Source organism: Anolis carolinensis, chromosome 4 (assembly GCF_035594765.1).
Source record: "Anolis carolinensis isolate JA03-04 chromosome 4, rAnoCar3.1.pri, whole genome shotgun sequence".
Lineage (NCBI taxonomy): Eukaryota > Metazoa > Chordata > Lepidosauria > Squamata > Dactyloidae > Anolis > Anolis carolinensis.
The window spans coordinates 80,094,375-80,114,360 of NC_085844.1; the positions used below are offsets into that span (position 1 = coordinate 80,094,375).

At 40.9% G+C, this 19,986-nt stretch overlaps 1 protein-coding gene across 6 annotated transcripts in view; it reads right to left on the reverse strand.

The window, feature by feature from the left end:
* The window catches only part of phactr1 (phosphatase and actin regulator 1), a 352,956-nt gene that overhangs the window by 59,341 nt on the left and 273,629 nt on the right, over window positions 1-19,986 (reverse strand). For all 6 annotated transcript variants that reach the window (XM_008108838.2, XM_008108837.2, XM_008108841.2 and 3 more), the window contains 2 exons: window positions 11,790-11,870; window positions 669-836 (listed from right to left, as the gene is read on the reverse strand). In XM_008108838.2, the coding sequence (XP_008107045.1) occupies window positions 669-836; window positions 11,790-11,870 (249 nt within the window). The remainder of the gene's footprint in view (window positions 1-668; window positions 837-11,789; window positions 11,871-19,986) is intronic.

A 19,986-nucleotide genomic window follows, 5' to 3' on the forward strand; every position in this document is an offset into this window, starting at 1 on the left:
CATTTTGGTGGTTCTCTTCTACACTTTTTTTTAGTTCTACAACATCCATTTTAAGACAGAATGGGCAGAACTGTACTCAGTATTCCAAACATGGCAGCAGTCTCAGATCGGTGTAAGGGCATCATAATATTGTCAGTTTTAGTTTTAGTTCCTTTCTTAATGTTCTCTAGCACAGAATGTGCCTTTTTCACAGCTGCTGCTCAGTAAGCTGACATTTCCGTTGAACTCTCCCGGAACTTCCAGATTTATTGGCAAGAACTTCGACGAGCAACATGCAAGCAATTAGTCTCAGTTTAGTAAAAAGTGTAAAATTATACAAACATTAGAAATCAAAATTATGTATACTGTTTTGAGCAAGCCAGTTTAACAGAATATAGAAATATGTGAAACACTGTACATACTAAATCGTAACACTCCCCAAAATAGCCAACTTTAGCTCTCCATGTGTTTGACCTTTGCTGGATAATGCATTCATTTGCCTAAGCAATTAATTAGTATAGGCCTGTTTCCTAGGTTTCAAGGCAGTTGAATCCCATATCTAGTTCTGAATGCTCTCCTGCTCCAAAAGAGAGAAAATCACTCTGGATATGTTAGTAGTAGAAGTCAAAAACAAATGAATCGCTAGCTGGTTATGTTCTGTGCATCTTAGTATGGAACTCAAAGGCTACCTGTTCCATCCATAATCTCTGGATTTGGGAGTACTTCATATGTACAAGAATCTCCAGGAGCTGAACACTGGTCCAATTCAGTTAGGGCTGGGAGTGAAATCTGGCTGGAACTCAAAGCCTGGCCATTCTCCAAAGACCCTTCTTCATGTTGTATAGGAAGCTCCCCATCTGGAAAGAAGCACAAATTAATAGTATACAATAAAAGGGATGATCACAGCATTTTCAAAATGAAAAAAAACTTTAATAAGGGTGCAAATTGAATGATGTGATTCTCCCAATCTCTCCAATGGCAAACCTTCTTTAATTGCAAATTACATACCCTAGAGCAGTGATTCCCAAAGTGGGCTCTACTGCCCCCTGGTGGGTGCTGCAGCGATCTGGGGGTGGTGGTGATGGCACCTATTAGGACATGGGGCGGGGCCAGGGGAGGGGCGGGGCCTCTTCCCAAGTCCCGGAGACAGGGCTGAGCACCTGAGGCACCTGTTAGGACACAGGGGGAGGTGCTAGAGAAGTTGGCGTGGCTTCCCAAGAGCCTGAGACAGGGCTGAGCCTCTATATACCTCCCTTGAGGCACTTGTTAGAACACGAGGGTGGGGTATAGAGGTTCAGCCCCCCAGGCACTTGGGAAGAGGCCTTCTCCCTCCGCTAGCCCTGCCACCTATGTCCTGGCAGGCGCTGCAGGAAAGGGATAGAAGCTCAGCCCTGCCTCAGAGCTCGTAACTCCGCCCATCCCAGTCCTGGCCGCCCATTTGTAGCCCCGCCCACCTCCCCTTGCAGCCCTGCATCTTGGACTAGGGGAGAGGCTCAGCCCCACCCTCTTGAGCAGGAACCACACCCACCCCCTCTAAGCCACGCCCCCCTTTCCAGGGGGCACTGAGTTATATTTTTTCTGGAAAGGGGCAGTAGGCCAAATAAGTTTGGGAACCACTGCCCTAGAGACACAGCCTTAATGCATAACATGCAGTCCTACACTGATGTACTATCAAGGAAGTTCCACTGAATTGAGATAGGTTTAGGTAAAGGTTAGGTAAAGGTTTTCCCCTGACGTTAAGTCCAGTCGTGACCGACTCTGGGGGTTGGTGCTCATCTCCATTTCTAAGCCGAAGAGTCGGCGTTGTCCGTAGACACCTCCCAAGTCATGTGGCTGGCATGACTGCATGGAGCACCGTTACCTTCCCACCAGAGCGGTACCTATTGATCTACTCACATTTGCATGTTTTCGAACTGCTAGGTTGGCAGGAGCTGGGGCTAACAGCGGGACCTCATTCCGCTCCCGGGATTTGAACCTGGGACCTTCCTGTCTGCAAGTTCAGCAGCTCAGCGGTTTAACACACTGTGCCACCACCCAGTGTTATGATTGAGCCTCATGGCTCTGTTACTGACAGACGTGGGCGTAAGACTCCTCGAGAGTCAGATACTCTTGAGGAGCGAGAAAGAAAAAGACTGCGAGACATTTTTGCAGCACCATCTGACGAAGAGTCTTTTGAGGGGTTTACTGAGAGAATGGAGGAGGGGCTGGTTAGCTCGGAGGAGGATGAGATGGATTGGACTCGGGTGAGGGAGGAATTGGGTGCCACTGGCAATGATGGGATAGAAGATGAATGGGGACCTTCAGGATTAGACCCATGGTCAAGCTGGAGGGATGGGACGGGATCCACAGCTGGAGATGCTGTGGGGCGTAGTCAGAGGTGTTCCAGCTCTGATGAGGAAAGTGATGAGGAAACGCCCGGGTTAAGGAGGACAGCTGACAGTGATGAGGATTTGTAACTGGCATAAAATGGGGCTTGGGAGCAATTGCAAATTGCGTTGGGCAAGGTAATCTGGACGAACGCTTGGGATCTGTGTGGGACGCTTTCCTGAAGACTGGTGTGTTTTCGTGTGCTGATACGTAAGTTGTTTTGGAATTCAGGGTCAGACGGCGGGAGGAATTGTGTGGGCATTTGTTTGTGCAAACCTGTGCTTACTCTTATTAGCTTGACCTTCCGTCGTCTTCTTGACGGACGCCATCTCCTGCTTTGAAACTCGGACTGAACTGACCACGGCTTGACTTCCCCCTTCTTGGACTTGGAAACTACAAACGTCTGCTTCTGGCTTTGATCTACGGAAAGGAATTGGGTCTACTCTACTGCTGCAATCCTTGGCTGATCTGTTCGTGTTGGAAATCCTGTCTGCTGTGTGTGTGGGAGCGACGCAAGTTACTCAAGGCACAGTGCTGGCAGCAGAGAGGAATCTGCTGCCAATTAGTTGCATTCTTTTGTATCTTTTGTTCCTCGGCTTTTGTTTTGTTTATCCCCAGGCTGAAGCAAGCAGTTTGTTTTTACCCGGATTAAACTCCGGTTTAATCCGGTTTATCTTTTGAACGTTTTTCTTGTCCCTTTTTGCTCCTAAAGGCTAATACTGCCTGGCCCTTGTATTTTACGGGCATTTTTGAGTTCTGTAATCCAATAAACTCTGTTAACTTTGATCTTGTGGCGTTCTGTCCTTGACACCCAGGGCCCCTGCTTACCATTTATTTATTTATTTAATATGTTCTCCCCCAGGGGGATCCAGAGCGATCCATATATATATATATATATATATATATATATATATATACACACACATACTAGCTGTGCCCGGCCACGCGTTGCTGTGGCGAAGTCTGGTGGTATGGGAAATAAAGTATTGAGGAATTGGTGGTAGTTAAGGTCAAGGGTCAAGGTTTTCCCCAGACATTAAGTCCAGTCGTGTCTGACTCTGGGGGTTGGTGCTCATCTCCATTTCTAAGCCGAAGAGCTGGCGTTGTCCGTAGACTCCTCCAAGGTCATGTGGGATGACTACATGGAGCGGCGTTACCTTCCCGCCAGAGCAGTACCTATTGATGCACTCACATTTGCATGTTTTTGAACTTCTGGGTTGGCAGAAGCTGGGGCTAACAGTAAAGGCTCACTCTGGTTCCCCAATTCAAACCTTTCAGTCCAGAAGTTCAGCAGCTCAGCGCTTTAACACGCTGCGCCATCAGGGGATATTATTTCCTAAAGGTTGTGAATATATAATATTTCTGATTGGTTTTTTTGTTTGTTGGAGGCAAGTATGAATGCTGCAATTAGGAAAAATGATTAGGATGTAATGGCCTTGCAGCTTTAAAGCCTGGCTGTTTCCTCCCTGAGTGAATTTTTTGTGGGGAGGTGTTAGCTGGCCCTGATTGTTTCCTGTCTGGAATTCCCTTGTTTTCAGAGTGGTGTTGTTTGCGATATTTTATGTGCTTCTACTGTCTGCGGCCCTGAGAAAACAGAGGATTTTCCAGACTTTGATGATGGGAATACTTTGTTGGGAGGTTTTAGCTGGCCCTGATTGTTTCCTGTCTGGAATTCCCCTGTTTATTTACTGTCCTGGTTTTAGAGATTATATTGTTCTGCATTATTCTATCCCAGTAATTATTTCATATTAAAGAAGAATTTCACTTATCCAACATTCGCTTATACAATGTTCTGGATTATCCAACGCAGTCTGCCTTTTCATAATCAATGTTTTTGTAGTCAGTGTTTTAAATTCATTGTGATATTTTAGTGGTAAATTTGTAAATACAGTACAGTAGAGTCTCACTTATCCAACATAAACGGGCCGGCAGAATGTTGGATAAGCGAATATGTTGGATAATAAGGAGGGATTAAGGATAAGCCTATTAAACATCAAATGAAGTTATGATTTCACAAATTAAGGACCAAAACATCATGTTAGACAACAAATTTGGAAGAAAAAGTAGTTCAATACACAGTAATTCTATGTAGAAATTACTGGATTTATGAATTTAGCACCAAAATATCACGATATATTGAAAGCATTGACTACAAAAATGTGTTGGATAATCCAGAACGTTGGATAAGCGAGTGTTGGATAAGTGAGACTCTACTGTAAATACTACATAGCATTACTGCGCATGGAACTACTTTTTCTGTCAAATTTGTTGTATAATATGATGTTTTGGTGCTTAATTTGTATAACGATTACCTAATTTGTTGTTTAATTGGCTTTTCCTGAATCCCTTCTTATTATCCAACATATTCACTTATCCTGCCGGCCTGTTTACGTTGGATAAGTGAGACTCTACTGTATATTTCTAATCTTATATTATCTGCTCAGAACTGGATTATATGAGGCCCCTTCTTCACAGCTGTATAAAATGCACACGGAAGTGGATTATATGGTAGTGCGGAGTCAAGATAATCCAGTGCAAAGCAGATAATATAAGATTATAAATGGGTTATATAGCTGTGTGGAAGGGCCTTGAGTCTACACTGCCATATAATCCAGTGCAAATTAGATAATCTGTGGAAGAAGACTCAGTGAGGCCTAAATCTGCCTGTCCCCTAACTGAAACCTGGCTGTCCCTTGGCTGGTTGCTAGGTAACCAAGTGGGCAGAGATTAGCCCTCTAAACTGGCAGCAATTGGATAAAAAAATTATTGCTCTCCCTCTAATTAGGACTTTATTTTTCTTTTCTTTTTGTTGTATCAACCTTGAGGCGTGGATGATGGGTTGTGTTGTCAAATTTTGAGGTTGGGGGGCCTGTACTTTTGTTGTTTTGTGAATTGCCGTGATGCCGTCACTCTTTTATATATATATATATATATATATATATAGTGTAAGCTGAGTTTTCAGCCCCTTTTAGGGCTGAAAACCCCCCCTTTATAATTAATTAAATAAATAACTTTATTCTTGTACCCCGCCTCCATCTCCCCGAAGGGACTTGGGGCGGCTTACATAAGAAAAACAGTCCATAAATTTAAAAAAACAATATATTGTAATAACATAGTTATAAAACGACATAATGTGGCAATTATTAAAGCTAAGACATCAATTGCTATGTACAGAGAGTGATTAGTTGAAACTCTGAGTAAAGTCCATGAATAAAATAGAGACGGCTGGGGGAGGACAAAGAACCGATCGCGTTAAAAAACCTATAAAATTGGGGGCAATATTAAAGTGAAGCACAGTTTGAAAACAAGATACATGGCTGGTGGCCTTGGTTTATACTCGAGTGAGGGTCCTGTCCGGCTTATATTTGGGTCAGCTTATACTCGAGTATATACGTAATCAGAATTGGACAGTCTTATCTTAAATTACAATTTTATGTAAATATTAAAAACATTTAACCTACTGATGCCTCAATTAATGTAATTTTATCTATTTTATTTTTATTTTTGGAATTTACCAGTAGCGGCTCCATTTCCCACCTTTGTCTTATACTCGAGTCAATATGTTTTCCCAGTTCTTTGTGCTAAAATTAGGTGCAGTGGCTTATATTTGGGTTGGCTTATACTTGAGTATATATGGTACGTACTTCTAAGTGGACATGCTTTGGATTGTACAACTAAGCCTCAGTTAGACTCACACTTACCAGGGATCAAGGCTGGTGGGCAACAGAGCCCTCCATATGTTTATTTATCTATTGTCCTAGCCAGCATAGTCAATGGAGAGGAGAAGGGATTTGGGGGATTGCAGTCAAAAGTATCTGAGAGGCCAGACTTGCCTACTCTTGACTCTGTAAAAATGTAAGCGATTTCAGGGCAACTCTTCATATATCTAGTTATCATTATAAAGATAACCACATTTCTGAAAAGTTACACATGTAGGTAGTTAAGTGTTAAATGTCATAACGGCATATTGGTAAGGAAAGTTGGCTCTACCTCAATAATATGAAACACAAAGATAGATGAATTCAACCATATAGAAGTAGAAATTTTGCACTGCAAAGAATTCTTCATTACAGATTCATATCTTTTACAACACTGAAAGGAAGTACTTAAGGCCAGATTGTCACTCAGCTGTGCTGAGCTAGAGAGTTATATGAACTAGAAAGCATGCATAGGATTATCACTATAGTGATGTGAATTGCCTTTTAAAAATTCAAGTAGTAATACTAAAATTATATAGCGTAAGCTATACTAAAGTCTTAGCTTTTTTTAAAAGGACAAATTCAAATTATAACTATTAGTTGCCAGTGTGGTTTTGGCTTAACTCAGAAGGCTAGTTTAAAGCTAGTCTAAAGGTGGGATTTATGCAACTCTTTGGATGTTGTTGGGCTGTAATTTCCAACAGCCTTAGCCAGCATATTCTCCATTATAGTCCTTGACTCGCCCACCACTCATACCAAATAAAGAAAAAGAATTGGCTTAAATCCTGTTGTTAGTCCTGGCAAGCAGATCCACTGAAATGATGGGATTTATCCCTCTGTTGACTCACCATGCAACGATTTATTTATTCGATTTGGGACTAACCAACATGATATCAGCAGTATTTTCTTTAAAATAGTTCTACACTGCAGTAAAATTGAAAGCCATCACAAGCACAGGAATTCTCATTATTTTGGCTTTGGAAAAGGACTGTCTTTTGCTTACACTCCTGTGCAGAATGGTGGAATATACAGTAAATATCCCTGTCCTCATCATTTCGGTGCAAAAAGCTGATTCCAAGTAGGTTCCTGAATGTAAAAATAGCCAAACAAATTGACACGCATTGGGCCCAAACTGGCTACAGGTAGGAAAAACTGTCTATAAAGCCAACTGCTTTTATCAAGCTGTCCATCATGCAAATTGCATTCTCTTTCAGTAATATGATTTATCCCATTTAAAGGTGGTGTGACACAGTAACTAAAGTATTGGTTTGGAGCAAGGGTTCTCAAACTTTTTCAGCTGTGGAACCCATTTTGAAGCAAAAGTTTCTCTTGGAGCCCCAATAAATGTTTTTATATATACATGCACACAAACACACACACTCTGGACCATTTGAAATCCATGTTCTTATCTTGCATGACTAATAAAACTGATTGGGAAACATTGGATTAGTGGGAAAAAGAAGATCTCTATATGCTGTCTTGAACCCACTGGAGAAATGAAGGAACACCCACAATCAATAAAAACGAACAACATGGGAAAATGAGTAAACATATGTGCACAATTCATATTTGTAAGCATGTATCTATACCAGGGGTCTCTAAACTAAGCCCCATGGGCCAGATGTGGCCCTCCAAGGTCATTTACCCAGCCCCTGACCTAAACTTTAGATTTAGGATTGCCCTAAATTTGAAACGACTTGAAGGCACATAGAAAAAACTAAACTACGTAATTAATTTTTGTAGTTCAGCCCCTGATTGTGCCTGCTCCTAATGTCAATGAGGAAGTGGATCATGGGATTTTTGAGCCTGCAGGCCAGCATGAGATTTTAAGTCCTGAAACCGAGCAGTCTGTATTTCCAACAGCTAGTGAAGGCCACATTCCAGAGAGGGGCCCAGATGCTGCTGAGAAGTCTTTCTTTAGAGAAGCAACGTCAGATGTTGCAATGAGTTTAGAGGATGAAATCCCAGTTGGAGAGGATAATGAACTCATAGATAGGAGACTTGTTTTTTGTGAACTTTGAGCTTCTCGACATAATCGCTTAGACATTCTCGTTACAGTGCTTAGAATCATAGAGTTGGAAGAGACCTCACAGGCCATCCAGTCCAACCCCCTGCCAAGTAGCAGGAAACTTTAGAGAATAAGCTGTTATCAGGTAGTCAGGGAAGACAGCATGATTTCATGTGTATATTAGGGAGGCCAGGGAGATTCTCCAGCAGTCTGGTCAACGTTGGTGATTAAGGCAACATCTCTTGCCAAGTTCTAGTAAAGCCTGCTAAGGGAATTCTAGTTCCATGTTTTCGTTCGTTCATCATTCATGCTTCCAAGTTTGAGGAATAGTTCCTGGATTTTTGTATTGGATTTTATGCTGCCTTCTGTATCCTGATTCTTTTGTATTCCTGCGCTGGATGCCTTGTTGTTTTGGGTTTTTGAAACTATTCTTGTACCTTGAATCTTGTGGACTATTTCATACATTTAGACTTTGACTTTTTTACTATTTTTGCTGAAATGCTTTTTATATAATCTATATATATAAAAGAGTGGTGGAATCCTGGCGACTGGCAAAACAACAAAACTAAAAGGCCCTCCAACCTCGAAATTTGACCACACAACCCATCATCCATGCCTCCAAGTTGATACAACAAAAAGAAAAGAAAAATAAAGTCCTAATTAGAGGGAGAGGAATAATTGTTTTTATCCCATTGCTGCCAGTTAGAAGGCTAAGCTCCGTCCACTTAGGCTCCTAGCAACCCACTCAGCCCAGGGGACAGGCAGAGTTAGGCCTCACTTAGGCCTCTTCCACACTGCCTATAAAATACAGATTATCAGATTTGAACTGGATTATATGGCAGTATAGACTCAAGGCCCTTCCACACAGCTATATAACCCATTTATAATCTTATATTATCTCCTTTGAACTGGATTATCTTGACTCCACACTGCCATATAATCCACTTCAGTGTGCATTTTATCCAGCTGTGTAGAAGGGGCCTCATATAATCCAGTTCTAAGCAGATAATATATTAAATAATTAGCTACATGCTAATCATTTCCCCTAATTGCAACATTCATACTTGCCTCCAATAGACAAAAAAACCCAATCAGAAATATTGTATATTCACAACCTTTAGGAAATAATATCCCCTGATGGCGCAGCGTGTTAAAGCGCTGAGCTCCTGAACTTCTGGACCGAAACATCGCAGGTTTGAATTGGGGGAGCGGAGAGAGCCCCCACTGTTAGCCCCAGCTTCTGCCAACCCTAAAGTTCAAAAACATGCAAATGAGAGTAGATGAATAGGTACTGCTCTGGCGGGAAGGTAACGGTGCTTCATGCAGTCATGCCACATGACCTTGGAGGAGTCTATGGACAACGCCAGCTCTTCGGCTTGGAAATAGAGATGAGCACCAACCCCCAGAATCAGACACGACTGGACTTAATGTCAGGGGAAAACCTTTACCCTTTACCTTAACTACCACCAATTCCTCAATACTTTATTTCCCATACCACCATACTTCGCCACAGCAACGCGTGGCCGGGCACAGCTAGTCTTCAATAAACTGCTTTGTTGATTTAACTTATGCTGGAGTGTGGTGGTTAAGTACAAAGGTGATTCCTACCCTGGAGTACAACATTAACTTTACTATCCCATCAGCCAAAAACAGGTCTACACTTCACATTAAAATATTGGTAAGTTTATGATCGTTAAAATTGTTCTTCATTCTAAATATTGTATTGTTCCTTCATGGTTCTCTTGCATTACAAATAAGATATGTGCAGTGTGCTCAGGAATTTGTTCATATTTTGTTCAAACTATAGTCTGGTCTCTGTGACACTGTGAGCGATTGTGAACCAGCCCTTGGCTTAAAAAGTTTGAGGACCCCTGATCTATATGGTATTTTGATCAATTCCTACCCCGTGGGGTATACAATCAAAGCAAGAGCATCATTTATCATTTTCCACCATGGAATATATAAAATATAGGAAGTACTAATGCAATTAATCGAGGCAAGCTCATATATTTGACAGGAGAAATGTAAAACTAGAACTTTATGATATCCAGGTAAGAGACTGAGACATACAGAGGTTGCATGGGGAAAAGGCTGTAGAAAAGTGATGTGAAAGAACCTATTAAATGTCTAAGTCCAAGAAAAAATTAAATTGGACCATGGGTGCCAGTGTATCGTTTTTACTGCGAGGTAAGCATTGGTGATTATGCTGTGGCATTTCAAAGAAAGTAGAACCAAGGATAAACTTATTTATTCCAGTAGTCAATTTCTGAGTTGCAGAACGAAAGTATTATGTGGCTTAATGGAGCACCTCAAATATCACAAGAATCATCTCGTGCCTGCAGTTGCAAGTGAAGAGTGTGAAATCAATGCCAGGTTGAAGACAACTGGAATTGCAAATGTAATCTAATTTTACACCTCTGCCCTGGAAGCTGATGTACTGAAGGACGCATTGGAGGAGGATTAAAAATGTAATCTTCTGCATGTCAGAGGGATGTTACAATTTTGTACACATTAACTGAGGTGTAATAGTTGTCATTAACTACCATCATGTCAACTTCAACTTGTGTTAACTCTATGAATGAAAGACTTTAAAATCACCCTATTATCAACAGCTCTACTCGGGTTTTGCCAATTTAGGATTGTGTCTTCCTTGAGTCTATCCATTTATGGTCTTCCCCTTTGCCTACTGTCTTCTATCCTAGGCCCCATCTACACTGCCCTACAATGAGGTTGGAATTGTTTTATATTATGAATGTGGACACATATCATGCAGATTGAACTGCACTGAACTAGATTATCTGCCATATAATCCAGTAGATGGGATCCTACCACGTTGTTTTTTCTAGTGAGTCGTGTCTTTGCAAAATATGGCCAAAGTCATATAACCCAGAATATCAAGGCAGAAAATCCCACAATATCTGCTTTGAACTGGGTTATCTGAGTCCACACTGCCATATATTCTAGTTCAAAGCAGATAATGTGGAATTTTATTGAGCTGTGCGGAAGGGACCTAAGAAGACTTCAGGCCTGATTTACTCTTTGATGTTTTTATTTATCTTTTTGGCACTTTAGAACTCCTGTCTAGCACCCACATTTCAAACAATTTGATTTTCTTTCATTAGCTTTCTTCCCTGTCCAGCTTTCACAATCATTCACAGAAATAGAAAAAATGATATAGACAGTAATAACTTCAGTATTCAATAATATATCTTTACACTTCAGGATGATATCTAATTCCTAGTGCTGGAACACTCCTTAGAACTGTAAGATACCATGACTTGTAAAATCTCATTTGTGTGTTTATGTGTTTGAGAACTGAGTTAAAACTTAACTTGCATTAATATTGATATCAACAGAAGTTGAAACATGGATCAAGAGACTCAGAAAGCTGGAAGGGTTCAGAAGATCATTAAGCCAAACTTCTGCAGAAAGGTTCTTAGGCATCTCAACCCAGAGTAATTTAATGCCATCGAATGTAATGTACACTTCGATTTTAGCAATGCAATTTAACCAAAAAAAGGTGTTAGGACTCGAATAAATATGGTAAACTCTGCTCCCTGCCAATTTTGGAGTTACTGCTTTATTTGACATGTAGAATGGGGGTTCTGAACTTTGCAGATTAATACAAAAGCTGTAAACAGAGTTTTGTAGTTTGCTATACACGTAATTAATCTGCTTACATCATGCCATTTTCCCCTGTGCTACACATTTCAGAACTGGGAACAGATGTTTCTTACCTTTATCAAAAATTTCCTTCAACACTCCTCGCTTGATAAGCTCCTCCCTGCTTTGCCTCATTGATATTTTTCTTTCAAGTGCTAGAAAAAAGAGGAAACAGAGGCATTATTATATTAACAGTAATTTTTTAAAGTAAGAAAACACAACAACAGTTAAAAGAGAAGTCTTGTTATTAAACTATTCCTAATAGATGAAAAGCTAGCAATTCATTCCTACTATCTATTTGAAGGAGTCATGGCGGTGCAATGGGTTAAACCCTTGTGCCGGATGAACTGCTAAACTGAAGGTTGGGTTGCTGATCTGAAGATTGCCAGTTTGAATCCGTGAGATGGGGTGAGCTCCCGTCTGTCAGCTCTAGCTTGCGGGGACATGAGAGAAGCCATCCATCTAACACATCTGGGCACCCCTGGGCAATGTCTCTGTAGACGGCCAATTCTCTCACACCAGAAGCTACTTGCAGTATGTTCTCAAGTTGCTTCTGACACAATAAAAAAATAAAAAATCTATTTGCAGATAATTTCAAGATGAAATACTGTAGTAACATACGGAATCCAGTTTTGTCATATTATTTCTTTGCTTTTAAATGTGATTTTAATTTTTTTCAGAAATAGAGATTATTCAACAAACCTCTCAGACCTATACACATTTGCCAAGTCTTAAATGTCAAACAGAAGTTCATCATAACATTATGCTGGTAGACCTAGAGATTTCTAGACACGTGTTTTCTCCATTTTTTAAAAATAGTGTTTCTTTTACTTTCATGGGATATTGTGCCTCAAACTCCACTGTACTTTCATCAAATAACTAAGAGTCCCAAATATAGACAGATTTCATATGATTCTGAGTAACAATATTTTAGACCAATTGTTGTCCCCCACCCAAAGAGGAGTATACGTTGCAGAAGGAACATGTAGATTCAAGACTAAAAGACATCGTAATGGTCACTGACTTAGACAGCTTTAAAAATACACACATGCACACACAAAAACAATAATCCTTTTCACGCAGCCTTACATATGAACCAAGGTTTGTCATAGCAAGAAGAGGAGGACTGGTGAGTCACAGAACATCTTATTGCCTTGTTATTTGGGGTGGGGGGAAGGACCCTTTGGGTGGCAATTTTAATTGTATTTTTAATATTTTAAACCATTAAAAGGCATTTTAAATGTTTTCCCTTTGCAAAAGTTTTTAAAAAGTAGTAAGGAAGGTTTTTCCAGGGTCTGTTTTTACATTTATATTTCAAGCCTCAAGTTTGCTTATGTTGGGACTGCTTCGTGATCCTTTATGTGCCTGCTTTCTGCTTTATAATGATTTCCTAATACTGGATTATTTCTAGAGATGGAAAAATATCTTCTCAGCAGTTGGGTTTTTTTTTAATTTGCTGGCTGTTTTCCAGAGTGGTCTTAAAAATGCATGTCAAGTTCTTGGTTCAGTTGCCATTGTAATGCATGGCAAGAGAATGCCTGACTTCCTTCAGTGGTACAAGATCTGATCGATGAATTATTTATTTCTACATAGGTGACCTTTCAGCAACTTTGCAAACCTCTTATTTCCTGCTCTTTGCAAGAGATAATTGCATATGCTGTGCCAAAACTCTTCCCTAGGAAGTTAGGTTTTGCTGAATTTATCACAAGGTCCTGGTTCCCACTGAGAAGCAGGTGCAGGTTTCTGTGATTTTGTCAGATATGTGTAAATATATTTTAATGTTCACTTTCTATTTTAGGAAACTCTGTCTTAAAATATTTTGTTACTGTTAACTGTTGTCAAATCAACTTTGACTTACGGTGACCCCATTAATGAAAGACCTCCAAGTCACCTTATCCTCAGCTGCTATGCTCAGATCCTGAAGACTCGGGATTGTAACTTCCTTAATTGAATCTATCCATCTGGAACGTGGTCTTCCTTTTTCCTACTGTTTTCAACCTTACCAAGGTACAATGTCTTTCCTAGTGAGTCATGCCTTCTTCCAAAGTATGACAGTCTCACTTGAGTCAACTTGCCTTCCAGGAGTTTGGGTTGGACTTTCTCTTGAAGCTATTTATTTACTTTTTTTTTAGCAGTCAATGGTATTCATAGAATTCTTAGACAGTGGTTCTCAACCTGTGGGTCCCCAGATGTTTTGGCCTGGTAGTTGTAGGCCAAAACATCTGGGACCCATCGCTTGTGAACCACTGCCTTAGACGATATTAGTTATGTATAACTCTTATGGTTGGCGTTATATCTGCTCTGAATTCAGTGGTTCTCAACTTGTGGGTACCCAGATGCTTTGGCCTTCAACTTCCAGAAATCCTAACAGCTGGAAAACTGGCTGGGATTTCTGGTAGTTGTAGTGTTGTAGATGACGGGAGAGATAACGCAAGAGAGATCCTTTGAGAGGCCAAAAAGTCCGGTTTATTATATTCAGCTGAGTCTCTGGAAGTGGAATCTCTTCCAAAAAGCAAACCAGAGCTCCGATCAAGGTGTTGACTTGTCTTTTATACATTTTCAGACAAAGAACATGCTTCTACATACATCTCGTCATTAGTACGTCACTTCACATGCTTACATACATGGGCATAAATATGCACAATCAGCATTTTCCTATCTAGGCACTCTTAAAAGCGTGTAGCAAGTCACAGACAACACGGCTCAGCTATAGTAGATTAATCATGGCCCCTTGTCAAAAGGGAGGGGGAGAAGTCAGCTCTCCTTCCATTAAGCTGTGCTAGGAACCAATTCACACTGGAATGTATAGATAACAGGCCCCCCTTCTCCCCTCTGTCCTGTCAGCTTATGCATCCCTAAAATCTAACACAGAGAGAGTCTGATTTTTCTATATTTCACTGCTTCTAATGTGCACACAATATATGTCTAAAAATCCATATTTTTCAGTTCCTCATCAGGAGGCCAGAACACCTGGGGACTCACAGGTTGAGAACCACTGCCTTAGACAAAATTAGATATGTGCAACTCTTATGATTGGTGTTATATTTGCTCCAAACTCAGTGGTTCTCAACTTGTGGGTCCCCAGATGTTTTTGGCCTTCAACTCCCAGAAATCCTAACAGTTGGTAAATTGGTTGGGATTTCTAGGAGTTGTAGGCCAAAACACCTGGGGACCCACTGTCCTAACTGAACTTTCAGATGTACAGGTACTAAGAATTCCATCTCCTTATACTCTTTGCCACTGTAAGACAATTGTTCTGTTTCTTTACCTGTTGCTTGGCTATTTCTTAACCTTTCTGTTACCATGACCCTGCAGTTGATCCTGCTAGTTTGCAGCAAAAACTCTATGCATGAAGGCAGAGCATACCACACATGCTGCCTAAGCACTGCCTTAGTGCACAGTGGTATGAGTCCTGGATTGTGACTCTGGAGATCAGGCTTCAAATCCCCTATGAGCCATAGAAACCTACTTGTGTGCTCAGTGCCCACGCATGGAATGGCATCTATCATTCCTAAGCTCATGAGGAATAAACTAGATTCTTTGCTAGAGATCCTTGGATAGACCTGGATGGCACTGGTAGCCAAAAAATCTACACAATGTTCAGTTATGCCCTAACCATATCGTGCTGTGCTCCTTGTGTCTTCTTGGTGTAATCCTGAACATCTTTTAAAATTTATTTAAAAAGATTTCACAGAAACAAACATAACCAACCAACAGTGCTTCTCCGATCCATCACAATGAAGTGCACTAAGTTTGTGTTTCCTGACTATCAAGCTACGAAGTCTTCAGCTGATATGGTAACAATTATAACAGGGAATAAGTCCCAGTTTAAGTAAGCAGTCTAATACCATCCATCCATCCATCCATCCATCCATCCATCCATCCATCCATCCATCCATCCATCCATCCATCCATCTATCTATCTATCTATCTATCTATCTATCTATCTATCTATCTATCTATCTATCTATATCTATCTCCATCTCAATCCCAGCCTTGGGACTCAAGGCTGCTTTAAAAAAGGTACAACACATATATCACACAATGTATCTAAGGCCTTTAAATGGTCTATATTTGCTGTTATTCTATTTAATTCTCATAGGCCATATAGTACATTCTAAGGGTGCTTTCCCCAAGAGCAATCCGTCCTCAAGGGATTTCCCATGTTCACTGGGGAATTAACAGGCAGTCAACTGAGTTGCTGTGAGTCTTTCGGGCCGTATGGCTATGTTCCAGAAGCTTTATCTCCTGATGTTTTGCCTACATCTGTGACAGGCATCCTCAAAGATGTGAGGTACCTCACACCTCTGGAGATGCCTGGCACAGATGTGGCCGAAATGACAGGAAAGAAAGTCCTACTCACTTAGAGCCCTCCCCCCCACTGGTCCATTGTATGAATTGGGGCCAGTAGGGCAGAGTTGGTGGCAATCAGAGACTGGAAAGCTATTGAGTGCTGTATGTTGGACATTAGTGTTTAGACACTTTCTGCTCTATTTTAGGAAGACAAGATGCACCAAAGAGCCAACAAGACATATTCACTTCTTAAAAATCACTAAAGAGCAAGACTGCAATTTAAAAAGTGAAAACTTGGGAATTGTACACACAGGCTGTTATTTAAGGCTAAACTCTGAAGAATATAAATGGCAGAGAGGTTGATTTTGATGATTATCTGCTCACAACACACATTTCTCCTGATCTCCCAGTGGTATAGCTATATTTTTCTAGGTATTATTCAGGGGGTGTCACAAATGGTTGTCTCATTTTAATACTTTTTTGTGTGTAATTAGCATACTTTGTTTTCACTTGGAATAATTTTCTCTACCAACTCAGGTATAGTTGCTGAAAACACTCTCTTTCTCTGTGTGTACTAGTCATGAAGGATGCTGTTGAATGAACAAAATTAAAACTATAAATAATAACAGCACAACCCTGTATCTGTGGAACTGATCTGTGCAGTTTCGCCTTCCCACAGTTTCACTTAATTACACAGGGCTTTCTCTACAACCTGGAGCCCTCGGTGGTGCAGTTGGTTAAACTGCTGAGCTGCTGAACTTGCTGACTGAAAAGTTGGCGGTTCAAATCCGGGGAGTCGGGTGAGCTCCCGCTGTCAGCCCCAGCTTCTGCCAACCTAGCAGTTCGAAAACATGCAAATGTGAGTAGATCAATAGGTACCGCTTCAGCGGGAAAGTAACGGTGCTCCATGCAGTCATGCCGGCCACATCACCTTGGAGATGTCTACGGGCAACGCCGGCTCTTCGGCTTAGAAATGGAGATGAGCACCAACCCCCAGAGTTGGACATGACTGGACTTGATGTCAGGGAAAAACCTTTACCTTTACCTTACAACCTACAACCTCTTCTTGATACTGCAGTCATTTGTCCCATTGAAAATAATAAGACTTCTTATTGTCTGCCATTTCATGAATCCAAGCAAAGCCCAGGAGCATATCCCGCACAGATATGAGGGTTGTATTGTGCATGAAATCTCGATAGCAGACAGGACAAAGAATTAAAATCTCCCTACACTCTTTGCTAGGATCCTCAGGAGCAAAAAGAGAACTAACAGAAGCACATGTTCCATAATAAAGGTAGTGTGCACAATATGATCCCCTTATTCACAGATTTGATATCCATGGTTTTGCTTATCACCATTCCAAAGAATACACATACACCCCGGAAGTGTTTGAGGACCTATCTTTGTCCTCCAATGTGATGTTATGGTATTCTTATGGCTCAAGTGTAATCAAAAGATATGGTTTGATATTATAAATGGTTTCAGGTGTTCAGGGGTGGTGGTGGTGGTTTCAGAACACATCTCCTGTGGATATGGGAGTCTGCACTTTGTATTTCTGTAAGGAAAGTGCCTGTATGATCATTGCATGGTCATTGCAATGGTCCAGTGACTGAAAGATAACAGCTTAAAATGATAACACAAGCTCTGAAAAAGTTATGGATTATTTAAGGTGAGGAAAGAGTTGAAAAAGTTTATCTTTTTTGGATAAAATCTCACAGGATCTCAAAGGCAGCACAATCACTGGCTATGCTGGATGGGGGATTCTGAGAATTAAGGTCCAAAAAAGTAAACTTTCTGAGCCATGAAAACCCACTGGGTGACTCTGGGCAAGTTGCAAAGACAAACTTCTCTGAACAACTCTTGCTAAGAAAACTCTGTGATAGGTTTACCTTAGGATTGCTGTAAATGGGAAAGGCCTAGAAAACACACAACACAAATCTATACAAGTTGTCAAGAAATGTACTATTCATTCTAGAAATGCCTTCTGCTGATGAATAGAGATAACAGTTAAAACTGCTTCCCCTCAAATCCTGTAGAGTTACAGGCGAGCCTATACAGCAAATGAGTAATATGCTAGGCACAGTGCAAACACTTCATCAAATTTCTCAGCAAGAAATGGCAAATGTGTTTTCAGGTTTTGCACCGACATCTCCGTATGGCAATCACACAGAAAAGAGGTTTATGATATTTTCTGATGAAACCTGAGATGAGCTATTACATTCTCTGTTGAAGCCACAAGAAGTGAGCTTCCCGGGATACGGATAGACATGATGATAGATTTTCAACAACGGTCTCAAATCCTATTTTCTCCCCTGCTTCTCCATCATCATCATTATCATCATCTATTCAATTATATCTCGAATTGTCCTCATAATTTTGGGGCTCAAGACTGCTTACAAAAATTAAAATGAATACACTTAAAAAGCATTTACAAAGAACTAAGAAAAAGCATAAAAGGTATTGCTAAAATGCAGTAATACCACCCATAAAATTAAAACAGATTTCAATCAATCAATTAAAAGACAAAATATAAAGTCCAGCAAAATAGCACTTTATTCACAGCCCTTGCAATCAGTTCCTAAAAGCCTGTGGTAACAGAAATGTTTTCACTTGCTAACAAGGACTCAAGTAGAGCATCCAAGCCTCCGAAGGGAAGGAGTTCCAAAGCCTGGGAGAAACCATTGAGAAGGTTCTTTCCTCTTGCTCATTTCCTCAGTAAAACTAGCTGTGGTGCTGGTGGAGTTGAGAAAGGGGTTTGTAAACTGTATAGCCACCCCTAGTTAACACTCTGTCTACAGGTGAATTGAAGTTTCTGAGCATTTTTCAAAAGAAGACTCACATTAATCCAAGCAGGATGTATCTAAAGCATGTGTAATCTGGCCAGATCAGACATATTGTGGAATTTTTTTTTTTGTGTCAGCATCCCCTAGGCCACCGGAGGCTCCTATATGGTGAAATGAGCACAGCTTATACACTGGCTTTCACTGTGCCATTGCATTCCTGGATATTTTATGAGTTCTTTTATGCACCTTGTGCCATATGTAAGCTGCCCCGAGTCCCTTTGGGGAGATGGAGGTGGGGTCCAAAAATACAGTTGTTGTTGATGTTGTTATTTTATTATGACACAGCAAACAAGATAGATATGCTGGATTTCGTATCACAAAATCACAAGTAGAACACTTCCCAAGTGTCTAGGACTGTGTGATGTATTTTCGGATGATGCGCGCAGATCCCAGTAGGGTGGCCTTTTGCAGTTGGCAGATCGTAATTTTGTCAATGTCTATTGTTTCCAAATGCCGTCTGAGATCTTTTGGCACGGCACCCAGTGTGCCCATCACCACCGGGACCACCTGCACTGGTTTCTGCCAGAGTCTTTGAAGTTCAATCTTGAGGTCCTGATAGCGGCTGAGTTTTTCCTGTTGTTTTTCGTCAATGCTATTGTCACCTGGGATGGCAACATCAATGATCCAAACCTTTTTCTTTTCCACAACTGTGATGTCTGGTGTGTTGTGTTCCAGAACTTTGTCAGTCTGGATTTGGAAGTCTCACAGTATCTTTACGTGCTCATTTTCCAATACTTTTGCAGGTTTGTGATCCCACCAGTTCTTTACTGCTGGGAGGTGGTACTTGAGGCATAAGTTCCAATGAATCATTTGGGCCACATAGTTGTGCCTCTGTTTGTAGTCTGTCTGTGTGATTTTCTTACAGCAGCTGAGGATATGATCAATGGTTTCATCAGCTTTGCACAGTCTGCATTTTGGGTCATCAGCTGATTTTTCGATCTTGGCCTTAATTGCATTTGTTCTGATGGCTTGCTCCTGGGCTGCAAGGATCAGGTCTTCTGTCTCCTTCTTCAGTGTCCTATTCGTGAGCCCAAGCCAGGTCTTCTCCTTATCAGCCTTTCCTTCAATTCTGTCAAGGAACTTTCCATGCAATGTTTTGTTGTGCCAGCTGTCAGCTCTAGTTTGTAGTGCAATT